Genomic DNA, 13,695 nt, shown 5'->3' on the forward strand with positions numbered 1-13,695 from the left:
TGATGACTCTCAGTATTTTTCCTATATAGGTATATATACAGAAAGTGCAGATTGGCTAGGCAGAGCTATTTCTGGGATTCAAACTGGGCCCAAAGCATTTTTAGGGTCCTGTCGTTTTCTGGGTTACCATTCTACTTAAAAAATCTGTAGGTTTCAATGAAAAATAGGGCTTGAAGTAAATAAGTGTATTTTTATAGAATAATGTTGCTGTTATTTCTGTAACACATATTACTTATATAAATAAAATTAGATACCATAATTGTTTTTAAATTTTCTGATAAGGTTTTATTCCATACATACTAAGGAAAAAAACTGTCAAAATAAAATAAATACAAAGCCCGTTTATATTGACTTAGTACTTAAATGTATCATGTAAATACAAACATCATAAAAATAGAGACCATATTTGAAGACACCAGCTTTTTAATAGAAATGACTTTCTAATATAGGTATTTCTGGAAAACATGCAGAGAAAGAAACCTTCATCTTTAAAACATACACACAAAATTGATTGATGACCACAGTTATAGCTTATGACAATTGCTCTGTCCTACATTTTTTGTAATTCACTTTTAATAATCTATGGAAGGTTCCTTCAAAATAAGTTCTAACAAAAATTCAGCAATTTTTAAATTACTAAAGCTGATAGCACCATTTAAATTCTAATACAAGAAATTTTATAAATCAGTGTGCTTACATATAGTCAAAGCTCTTTAAATAAAAAATTTTCACATAAAAGCTTTACTGTATGGATAGTCAATATAAATTTTTTTAATTTAAATTAAAAATGCACAATGTATTTAAAAATCACACGGATGAAAAAGAATAAATGGGACTTTGGGATTTTTCATTCATGAATTAGCATTATTACTTAATTATTTTACTGAACAGCTTTGTGAAACGAACAAAAAAAGTGACTGTTTACTAAATTAGCAAACAAAGTGAAGTATTTCCAAAGTAATACCTGTTACTTGGAGGTACCTATTTATCAACTGTTCTGTTTTTTGTTTTTTATGTTTTGTGTGGTTTTTTTAAGGATAATTGAAGTTTAGTAAATAACCTTGTGCTGTAATTGATAGGGTTCTTTCCTTTTCCAGCAGTGGTAAGTGATGATTTTTTTTTTTTTTTTACTAACTATGCTTATAAGGTTTTATCTTAGAAGATGAATATTAAATATTGCAAGCCTATGACACTAATCTACTCAAACAATAAAAGTGAAGGACAGTAAATGAGATCTCAGAAACACTGGATATGTTTCTTCATTTAAAAAAAAACTTTTTAATTAAACCATCCAATTTAATGTTTTTATATGGCACTTTAGTTTTGAAGGTAAAGTGATCTAGAGACAGCTGACAAAGAAATTATAACTGCAATTCCTTGGTGAAAATGTTAATGACAGCAAAATATTGTTTAATTAGATGATTGCAGCATCTGGATTAACACTCTTTAAGAGTGATGTTCCTGTGCTTGTCTGCTTCTTCACACTTTACAGACATTTTGTCATCTCTAGGTCATTAGGAAAGAATTTTTAATGATTTTTCTAGAAGCAAGCAGTTCAAGTTACATCTAATTAGATGACAATAATAAGCCCAACACATGCAGTAGCTAAATATATACATAATTAAACAGGGAGGGCTTGTACATCACAGAGTAAAAAAGTGGAAAATGCTAAACAGGAGAAAAAGGTTGGGGTTGGGGAAGTTGTGCTGAATTCATTAGCTGATCATATGAAACACAACTCAAATACCTTAAACAAAATTCTTAGACCTAACAGAATCATTTATACAAAGCTATGTTAGCAGTCACTCTATTTCCTTAAATGCAAGAATGCCAGATTTTAATGTCTTGTTCATGGTAGTATCTAATAAGGTATAAAATGAGGCATAGGTTATATCTTTCAGAACACAATGAACAGAAATCGGGTCAATGCCAGGAATTAGAGGTTGAAGCCTATTTTTATTCGAACTCTAAGCATCATTAAAATTCTTCTACATGTAAAAAAAAAAAAGAAAGAAAAGAAAAAAATTCTTCTACATAAATCTTCCAAAACTTAAGTTCTTTGAAAACAAAAAAAGCATGGGTTTCAAAAATAGTTACATAAATTATACCAGAGTCCTGAGCTAGACTTTCATGTAGTTTTAAAAACCATGTCTTCCAAGAATATTTAATGAAATAAAAAAAGAAGAATCTGAACTTGTATGTGTAGCAGGTTCCCAATGAGACAGCACACATGGAAAAAGAAAAAGGAGGAAAACCACTAACATTGTGAAATGGGATGTATACACTGCTAGGCTTATGAGTCAGTTAATTTTTTAATTACTCTTTCCCCTATTTCCAATTTTCTATATTGAGTATTTATTAAATTTGTAAGTAGAACAAACTGAAGGCCATGAAAACACGTGTGGGCTTTTAGGTGCCTTTTAGAAAGAGTATGTTTTCTGAATTTTTGATAAACTTCTTTTACTACGTAAAGTATTTTTAACAAAACTCACCTATATATAATAAAATGTGTGTTTATTTATATGCAATTACGTATATTGTATATAAATAAACATGAGGGTCTAAAAAAATCTAACAATGCATTAATACTAAGACACTGCTGCTATATGCTTTATACAGAGTTTCTTTTTTAAAAGCATCTAGAAAGGAGAACAGCAAAATTGGCCGAGTATGACAGACCTCAAAAAAATGGAGAACAAGAAATGGGGCATAAATGTACTTTGTATTTCATGTTAAAATAATATTCTGGAGGAAAAAGGTAAGTCTGAGAGTGTAATACAGGAACCAAATTTTTTTTACAGAAAATGTAGATTTACTAAGTCACATTAGCCTGTAGTTTTAAAAATGTGAAGCCAAGAAAGACTGTTTCATCTTTCTAGATTCCCATTCTGTAACCCTTCTCTTTAATCCAGGAAATTTAAAGAATCTCTCATCTAGCAATTCCAGTAAATTCACGTAACAGATCACACAATCAAGCAAAACACTTGCAAAGCTTAAGTATTCAGTCGGTTCAATTTGAGGGGTATTTACTTGGCAAAACCTTTTTTGTTTTTATTTCTTGTTCTGTAGCGATCTCGTAATCTCATTAGAAAGGTGAAATACAGACATAAAATGCTAAGGCCACATTACCATTAAGTGCCAAAACGTGTGATCCAGACAGTGCCATAGAAGGGGTGAATGCTACAGAAGATTAATACGATTACCTTTAGGTATGTCTTTTAAAGAATATAGATGTAGTGCAGTGGTTCTCAAAGTGCGGCATCAGCATCGCCTGGGTATTTGTTAGAAATGCAAATTCTTGAGCCCCATCTTCAACCTACTGAGTCAGAACCTGTGGGGATGGGGCCCAACGACCCGTGTGGGAGCAAGCCTTCCAGGTGATTCCGGGAACCACGAGTGTCCTGGATGCTGGGTTGGTGGCCGTGTTGCGGTATTGTGGTGGGTGGTACTCAGCTAAGTTCCTCCCCAGGAGTTGCCATCATCAGAAGAAAGCCCCCTTGCCCAAGGTCTGTCTCCTTCCCAGGAGCCTGCATCCAGTGACAGCAGTGTGGAGGAGGTCATGAGGCCTGGCCCCCTTGCTTCAAGGCAAGACGACTCTGAAGGGTTATCCTAGCTTCTGGCTCCCTGTGGGACCTGCTGAGGCCTTTGCTGCACTGCCTTGGGTTCAGTTTCTCTTTAGTGAAGCTTCTCTATAAACCATCAGCTAAACCTTCAAGGCTGGTGCTCAATACAAGATAGCACTCCTAGTCAAGACTTCAGAATGATGGCCAGGGAAGAACTAGCAGGAATATATCCAGGGAGGTGACCTCAGGATATTTACATTTGTAACTATTTTTAACTGTCCTTCTATTTCTGTATAAAGGTTCATGTTGCCTGGATCATCATTAACGTAGATAAAATCCTTGAAGAGCTCACTCAAAGCCCACCTTTTCTACAAGACTTCCCTTTGGTAGACTGGCTTATCCTCATCTCCCACTTTCGTAAACTTTTAGGACTGTTAATGGAATGTAACTGCATGCCCTCTTGTATGTTCTAAATGTCTTTATATGCAAATATTGTTCTGATAATTAGGTCTTAAATGGCTAGGGCAATGGTGCTCAAACTGCATATGCATAAAACCACTTAGAAGGCTTGCCGAAGCACAGATTGCTGGGCCCCACTCCCGGGGTTCCTGATTCAGAAGGTGTGAAGAGGAGCCTGAGGATATACATCTCCAACGAGTCCCCAAGTGATACCGACACTGCCGGTCAGGGGGCCACACTTTTCAACCACTGAACACACAGTGTTCACATCACAGTGATTTCTACTTTTTGTATAATGACACGGTATACGGAGTCATGCACTTCTCTCTCTCCCTCTCTCTCTCTCCCCCTCTCCCATTCTCTTTTAGCCAAACCTGCTGCCACTACTCTAATCTAGCTCTTCACCCCACGTCTTCTTTTCTCTTGGAATGCCCTCTGTTTACTTTCTAGTGAATTCTTTCTCATATTACAATTTCCAATTTAAGTGTTACCTATGAGAAGCTTTTCCAGATCTCTTAGTTGTAAGTAATGCTGTCTAGACCTGTGACTTTGTATATTCTCCCATTCTAATAATGATCGCTTTCTCCTGGAATTGCTGGTGTGCATGGGCGTTTTGCTGACTACACCATGATCTCTTCAAAGGCAGAAGCCATGCTTTAGTCTTCTCTGCAGTGTCAGCACCAGCATGCGTGCTCCGAACTATTTACTAAAGAACTGAAAAAACTGACTTCATATCTGGAGACCTGCCGAACTCTCCTATCAACAGTTCTCCCCAACTTTAGGCTATCTCATTTCTGATTCAGGCCATCCATAGTTACCAGTTTAATTTTCCTAAAACTCCACATTGCATCCCCTTCTACTCCAAAATCATACTGACTCCTAAGAGTCTAAGATCAGGCTCTTTGTAATCTGGCTTTTACTGATGGCTCCAATATTATCTCCTCTTATTCTCTGTTCCAGCCAAGATATGATACTCATGTCCACTGAACACATCACATATCCGACTGGCAGAAATTTGTAAAGCTCTGCTCTTTTTCTCCTCCCCAAAGACATATTTAAAATTCCTCCACTCTGCTTAGCTCTCACAGCATTCATTATTTACAACTCTTATTCAGCACTTAATATCAGCTCTTAAAATGCTCTTATTTATGTATATTTCATTTACCCATCCAGTTGTAAGTGCTCTGCTTTGCTAGTCCCAATTTTATACTACTTTTTTATCCCACTGTCTACAACAGACAGGCTTTAATGTTTAGTTACCATCACTGTAAAGGAGAAGCCTAATAAATTCTTTTAAAAAGAGCCAGTGGCCTCTACACTCTTTATGTCATCAAGTAAAACAGACCCCAATGATTCAAAAGAGAGTAGAATGGCACTTAAATATCCCTTATGACCTGCATGCTCTGGCTCAGAAACCCAAAGACTGTCTCAAACAGAAACACACACACACACACACACACGTCTGTATCGCTCAGGTGTAGATTTCAGAAGGGATCACAATGTTATCTCTATCCAGACTGCAATCTTTCCGAGCTTGACAGAGAAAGAAACTCCCAGAAAGCAACAGCTGTGTAGTGGGCAATGGTTATAGGTGGTACTGTAGCATACTATGGAAAGTACATCTGACATCAGTAAAATGTAGTGGGAAAGGATGGAGACTAGAAGAGTCCTTTAAAAAATGACCTAGACCACATTCCAACCAGAAAGACAGCAAGGATCCCATCTTAGAATAGCAGGACAGCTTAATATGAATGCCAGCTCGACCGGAAACTGAGTTGTGAGTGAGGTTTAGCCCCTCGTCTTCCAGTTTTACATACAACAGCTCCAAGTAGCTAGCACAGCCAAGGAAAAAATCATACGCCCATCTATGACATATGGTAGACAATGAGCATTGATAGATTTCTCAAGGATAACTCAAAAACTTAACACACTGAATATGGAAAAATACTGCAGAAAACTGGAAAGAGAACAAACATTATTCTAAAAATCAGGTAAAGATCCATGTAGCTGAAAGTAATATACTGCACTAACAAGAAGAAAATTTAAACAGGGTGTGAAATCCTTCATAATATGCAAAATGTATGGACTCCAAAAAATAAGAGTTTAATAAGAATATGGATTCTAAGTAGTAAATCATATTGACAGAGATAGGCAATGAATGAGGAGTAAATTGAGTTAAAGTTGAGAGTTCAATGTTGATTCATTTTTGAGTTCAAAAATAAGAGAAATGTATTTTAGAGGGTTTTTAAAAATTTAAACATATCCCTAGGAGCATTAGTAACAAGATGCCTACATTCTAAATCACTAACAAAGTGGGCAAAAATGTGTAAGGCTAAAGAAAAACAAAAGAATACAAAAAACAAGAAAACATTTTAAAAACAATAGTATAAAATGAGATAGTAGAAGACCAAACATATCATTTATTACACAAGAGATGTGAACATATTAAATATGGTTACTGAAAGATTAAAGTCCAAGATAGGGTTAAAACTTGAAATTCCGCCTATGCTCTAGGACAAAGTTGGCACATCTGAGATTCTATCTTTCTTCTCTTTGGCACTGAAGCTTCTTTCTGCTACATCATGCTGTTAGTTGAATACGCTAATGAAGTTTTTACATTTACATTAAGTCCACTCTATCTATACATGTAAATAGTATGTGCTAATTAAACAGTATAACCCATTTCCTATGTCTTTGAGGGAGTAAATAGGTTTCTTTAAGATATAAACATCATGTACACTGATGTACACTGATGTACGAGTGTGTATATCTTGAAGTGTGTATCTCTTCATATACGTGAAGATATATGTATATAATGGAGACATGTGTATAAAATATATACTAAAATTCAATTTATGTAATAATCCTTTGGGTGTACCTCTAGTATCCTATTAGCAAAGGCATTAACATTACAATATGCTTTAAATGATTAAAGTGCAAAACCATTTCCAACAACTCTTTTATCCCTTTTTGTTCACAAATTGTGTTCCCTTGCCTATTGAATACATATCTGTATTATCCATATTTAATATGTATAATCCCTAAAGCATCCATATTGACCCATATATGATCAATTTAAAGAGTGGCTATTACACAGTTATCCTTTAAAGCAATGATTCAGAGAACATGACTCTAAATTCATGGTTCTGGGCCTTTATTCATAATAGAACAATAACCAAAAGGAAGCATGTGTGTATTTATGTAGTTACTTCAATTTATCTGATTCCAAAAAGTTTTTGTAGAGCCTGATTTATAGATGTAAACTTTTTGTAATTCAACATGAATAAGGGCTTCTGGAGCTTAATTTAGGAAAAAAGAAAGAGGTACTTAAATCTCATAAGCATGCTTAACCACTGACAGCCCCGGATTTAGCAGAAAAACAAAGCCACTGCCTTCTTCTAATTTACAAGCATGGTACTGCTGAGGCTGATGGCAGTTACTCATCATTTAGAAATCCAATCTGATTTTATATTTTTATTTGAAGATTTTAAGAAAAAAAAAAAAGATCCTGTAACCCAATCATGCCATAATCCAGGTGACATCTGTACTAGGCAGAATCCTGTTGTTATTCTCCTGTCTAGCTGCTATTGCTGAGAATGACAAAGTAGGGAAATTACATTTTCCCATTATTATTTCCAGACATTTTCTGGCAATGGTTTGTTGACTCTAATAAACCTTCAGACAAAGCTGTCAGCAAAGGAAATGGCAAAAGGAGAGCAAGGAAAAGCCTCTTCAAAAACAAATGCATCTAAAACCTCAGTACCAGCCTGTAGAGTTTCTGATAACATTTAACGTGAGTGCTTCAACATTTATTCTAATGTTGTATTTGAATTCCAAGGAAAAAATGTATTCCATCAAGTCATATTACCAATGATTCTGATGAATACAAACATATTATGAAGTTAAAGAATGAGATCTCTTACCTGCTATAGTGTTAAGGAACATCAAATATTCGAAGTTTGAAATTTCCCTTCTTTGCCAACGCTGAGTCATGTTGGAAGATTTATAAAGCTGCCGAGGAGTGGCCAGTGATATCCTCCTAGCAATTAAGCAAACGGTAACAAATGTAGTCTCTTTTAACTCCTGACTTCTTTTTATTTTATTTTTTTAAGATTTTATTTATTTGACAGAGAGAGACACAGCGAGAGAGGGAACACAAGCAGGGGGAGTGGGAGAGGGAGAAGCAGGCTTCCCGCTGAGCAGGGAGCCCAATGCGGGGCTCGATCCCAGGACTCTGGGATCATGACCTGAGCCGAAGGCAGACACTTAACGACTGAGCCACCCAGGTGCCCCTACTGACTTTTAAAAATCAGTATTAACTAATACATTGGTTTAATATCAATCATTTAAAGTAACTTATGGTTTATCCTTAGGGAAATTTAAAATACGTTTTAATTGTAGATATTAGCAATCTTCGAAAATTCTACTATAGAAAAGATACATTTCGTGACTCAGGATAAACCAGTATGAACACACCTATTTGTATAATATGGCTGCAAATGGGTATTTTACAAGTCAACAAGAACAATAAAGATAAAACTACACTCAAGGTAAGTAAAGTAGCTTTAAAACAATAGAGCAAATCTTTTCCATGCCAATAAGCTAAGTGGGTATAGGTAGTCAGGTACCATCTTGCGAGCATTTGACTTAAACTTCGTGTAATAATGGCGGCCACTGACCCCTCCACCCCTGCCCCCACACAGATTGTGCGTCTGTGTACAGCTCTACCCACACCACACATAGCCCTCTCACGATTTAAAAAAACAAGCTGGGAACTTTGAAAACATATGAATTCAGAAGAAGGGACACGGGAATAGCTGAAGGGAATAAAATCAGGACAATTTGTATACATGATGAACCTTTTGAGGTTCATTGTGTTCATCTAAGAAATAATGGAAGTGAGCTGTATTTTAAAAGTATGGTAAGGCTACTGAGTTTCTGGAATGATCATCACCTAAGACAAAGGTTCCTAAACTTTTTCAATACATGCTACCCTTAGTGTGTCAGGAATTTTTCATGTCGTCCCTAGGCCGAAAGAAATACCTAACAGTTCTGTTTAAGTAGTTAGAGCTAAATAACATGTAAGTCTGTTAGAAAATACTCCTAAATTGGAAGAAAAACAGTATTTTTACTTCATTCTTAAATAACAACCATTACTTACTAAAGGGATGTGTGCACCTGCTGGACACGGCCGAGCTCCTTAAGCCTCGGGAGTCACATCTGACCCCACCACCTACATCTGTTCCACACTGAGTTTCATGCAGCTCTTGTTTCTTATCATAGCAACTGCCCAAAACTAGTTCCACAAAGCTAAGACGTCACTGAAAAGAATGCAGTGCTATCTAATGTTGAAACGTAGAACTAACTTGAGCAATAGTCTGTGTGCTGGCAGATGTTGTTCTGTTTCCCTAAAAGGATGAATTGCCTTGCAACAACCTGTGAGTTCACTGTGGCATCCCAGGGTTCCTTGACACTCAGTTTGGGAACTGCAAACTTAAGACTACTTCTGTTTCATTTCCAAATTTTTCTGTTCACATGGAATCTTAATAGGTACTGTTCTTGTACATAGAACTAAAATATGTTTAGTTGAGGAAAAGCAGGGAGGGAGGAAGGATGGAAAGGAACTTATTATCTCAAATTCAAATGTGAATTAAGAATTTCAGAATAATTAGGTGTAACTCAATGTTTAAAATATTGACATTTTTGAAGAACTTTCCTAGCAACATATATTTGACTCGTACTGACTCCAAAGGAAGCATATGAGTCTACGGATCCACTTCAGTGCAATGGTAAATGGTACAGATGTTTCATACTTCAATTCACGGAACACTACATCAAAAACTAATGATGTAATGTATGGTGATTAACATAACATAATAAAATAAAAAAAATGTTCTAGTACAATTCTAAAATTCAGTACATTCCTCAATTAATTTGTAATATGATTTTCACAGTGCTTCCAGATTTTGATCCATACTGGTACCAAGATTCAAAATCTTCCCAGCTATTTAATGTTATAAACTTTAGCCCTGACCCTGACGTTGTCATGGCAACATGCTAGTCTCTGAATTATCAAGGAATTAAAAAACTATGCTTAGTCCAATTTTCATTGTGCTACTATTATAATCATATGCCTGGTCTAATTTGCACAGTATTACCATTATAATCATATTTTTACTATTCTGACTAAAATTTTTACCTGCGGCATGCTCAGATAAGTCTGCTAAAAGCAATGTATATAATAAAGTTTTGAATTCCTTTGCTGACATTTTGAACCCAAACAATTTAAGAAGAAAATTGCTGATCTGGAAATAATTCTGACCATCAAAAACACTCCCAGATCAAAAATCAAACAAATCCTACTAAGTATAAATAATGGAAATCATGGGAGAAAGTTACTAAATCACTCTTAGAGTATGTGATGGTGAAGAAAAATGTGGCCATGGGAAATGAATTGAGAAAAGCCGATTATAAGCAGGTCCAGGGAAAGGATAATTTTTTCCTGTTTACTGCTCCGTCTTTCCCACTAAAACTCATTGAGAGCAGGAACCTTGTTTTACTTACTGTTATATGCTTAGCATTTAGCAGTGCTTAGTATATAGTGGGGTCTTGGTAAGTACATACTACATGACTTGAATTACTGGTCACCCTAAAAGAAAAAAATGGCTGAAGAGAGAGGTGATGATAAAAAATTAAATAATTCAATCACATGAAGAAGAAAAAATGGGAAACAGTAAATCAATAGGGCTTTCTAAAATAACCCATAACAACTTCAGGTATTAGAATGAGGATGCTTGGTATGTATTTGGGCTATAGTAGGATGCTTTTAGAAGTAGGGGATAAGGTGAAGACAAAATTGCCTTCTGAGAATGAAAACTATTAACTACCATTAACAAAAGGTGACCATTTAAAATCACACAACCAGGTGTGTCCTTAGTAAGTGAAGAATCTGATTAAATCCAAAGTTAACTGATTGTACTATCTGAATAGAAAAATACATTAACCAAACACTGATAATCAACATGGAATCTAGAATATGGGCATGTTTTTGCCAGTATTTTTCCATCACTGTGCAGGGGCAAGGTGTTGTTCTTATGACCAACGTGGGAAACGGTGACAGATGACACAGGATAGAAATTGAGAGTGAGCTATGATCTTGGGCAAGATAAGTTACTTATCTAAATCAAAATTTTCTTCTCTGTAAAATGGAGTAAGAGTCACATTGTTTTAGGAATGTGGTTCTTTTAAGAATTAAGGGCAGAGAGCTCCATTTTGCCATGGGAGAGCACAGGGAGAAAATGTCTATCTGTGAATCAGGAAGCAGGTTGTAGTCAGACCCCAAATTTGCTGGCATCTTGATCTTAGACTTCCTAGCCTCCAGAATCTCAAGAAATTAGTTTTTATTGTTTGTAAGCCAAAAAACAATCAATCAATCAATCAATCAAGGAAATAATGCTTATAAACCAAAACAAAGTATAGTCCCTGGCACAGGGGACGTTCTCAGTAAATGACAGCTATGGATATTAATTAATTAAAGAGGCATTCATTAGGCTATGCTGGCTTAATCGATATATTCCTTTTGTTCTAAAAGGACAAAGCAACAATCTGATTTGTAATGTGATCTCTTTGGTGGGCTTGCCCAAGGAGTGGCTTAAATGATATGTGAAGGCAATTATTCCAGCAGTATACCTGCCTTGGAATTTGGTAAAATTTTTTTTGTTTATAGATCTTCTGGATTTAGCTTAGGGTAAGTTCCCTAGAGTTTGATAAACTCTGCTTAAACTGATAAAACCCAATGTCAAGAAAACAAAGCAGAGAATGAAGCCCTTGGTGATTTCTACCATGATACTCTCAGCTGGAAGGCTTCCACTGGTAGGATCCAGACATTGTCCCTTCTCTTTGACAATTCTCTAAATATAACAGGAGCTTACCTACCAAATACACATATGTTTATGGGAGCAGGTGCAGAGATCTCTTTACCTACCCTCCTATGCATCTCCCTACTTATCTATATGTGTGTGTACGTGTTGCATATATTTGCATACTATGTATGCATGTGTTTATAGTTTACAAAATGTCTTCACTTTATGATCTCAAGACATTCATAAAACATCTCTTTTCAGAGATACTGTCTCCATTTTACAGCAGATGGAAGTGTCATTCCTCTTGCCCAATGTTCTTCATTCTTTCCACTAATATGTACTGAGTTCCTACTAAGTACCAGGCTCTGTTACTGTTACCCAGCCAGTAAGTGGCAGGTCTAAACCTAGATTCAGTGTTTCTCCTACCCCCATCTGCTGCTTCCAAGGCTATGTATCACAGGAAATACATAAAACTGGACTTCTGAGAATATCATTAGGAAACTAAGAATGAGTTGAGCCTTTAGCGGGGGACAAAGGACCAGAGGGTTTTAAGACCGAATGGCTGTCTGGAGCAAGCAAACCCCAAACTATTAAACATCTATTTTGTTTCCAGTTTTTCTATCAAGAATGATAATCTTCCAACAGCCAAAGGGAGACCAAAGGTGGTTAAAAGGGAAATAATACTCCTAAGAGATAAGGGAGAGAGTACAAGAGCTTCTGGTTGTTTTAAATGCACCCAGGTCCAGACAAGTCCAAAAGCACTGAAGGAACTTATACACATCATTGAGAAACCCCTATTGGTAATCTCTGAAGAATCATGATAAATCTGAGAAAGATGTCAGGAGGCAGAAGATCATTTTTAAAAAAGGAAAAAGTGAAACCTACTTGTCAGTTCTTAATGTCAATTCCTGGAAAAATTCTTGCATTGACGATTAAACAGTTTGTAAGCACTTGGGAAAGGAAGCAGTGATTACATGAGTCAGCTTCGATTCGGTAAGAGCAAGTCTTGCAAAACTAACCTCATTTTCTTTTTTTTTGATAGATTAAATGCATTTTTCCTTTGACCTGTATTCTACAGAAGTACTTCTTCATTATCCACTAATGTCTTAATTTAATCTTGTCATTCTACTAGGAAATAGCCTGAGCATGTACATACATGTCAGTGAACTGGTCTTACACTGTAAGCTTAATACGAGAGCTGATGCACTGCGATGCAAGGTATCTCCAGCTGAGTAGCACCTAAAAAGCACCTCGGCAATTAGGCACTGTGCTAGGTGCTGTAGATGAAAAGATAAATAAGACACAGCCCCTGTCTTTTAAATGTCGGTATCCTATTTAAGGGAAGATGGACAAAGATTAGTTTTTCTTTCCCTCCATGCAGGGCTCTGCAGTAATTCCCACAGACACAGTGGACCATGTAGAAGTTACTGTTGTTTGTCTGTCCAAAGCTGGTTTCTTTCTTTCTTGCCACCAGGAAACCTATTTTGTTCAAGTAGGAGGTTGCAAGGAGTTCAGAGGTATAGTTTACCCTGAGTCTTACCCAGAGGATGATTGGCCTAAGCCAGTCAACTCACTCCACTTTGGCAGTGATTGTTTTAAGGACAGGAAGGTGACCCCATTCAGCCTGAAGGGACCTGAGATAAAGACTGCGGGAGGCAGCTGACAAATATATTCTTTCCTAAAACATAGAAGCTCGAAGAGAAATACTTTGTGTCTTTTTCCCACCTAATGCAGTTGGTGAAACTGGTGTCTGGAGCACTAGTAGTGATTTTGTGAACATGAGGTCAACTGAGGGTCCTGACATCATTGAA

At 36.3% G+C, this 13,695-nt stretch overlaps 1 protein-coding gene across 1 annotated transcript in view; it reads right to left on the reverse strand.

Moving 5' to 3' along the window:
- NBEA (neurobeachin) overlaps window positions 1-13,695 on the reverse strand; it is a 748,838-nt gene that overhangs the window by 156,463 nt on the left and 578,680 nt on the right. The window contains 1 exon segment of the mRNA XM_044913201.1: window positions 7,946-8,061. Coding sequence (XP_044769136.1) covers window positions 7,946-8,061 — 116 coding nt within the window.

The sequence above is a fragment of the Neomonachus schauinslandi genome, chromosome 3 (genome assembly GCF_002201575.2).
Source record: "Neomonachus schauinslandi chromosome 3, ASM220157v2, whole genome shotgun sequence".
In the NCBI taxonomy this organism is placed as follows: Eukaryota; Metazoa; Chordata; class Mammalia; order Carnivora; family Phocidae; genus Neomonachus; species Neomonachus schauinslandi.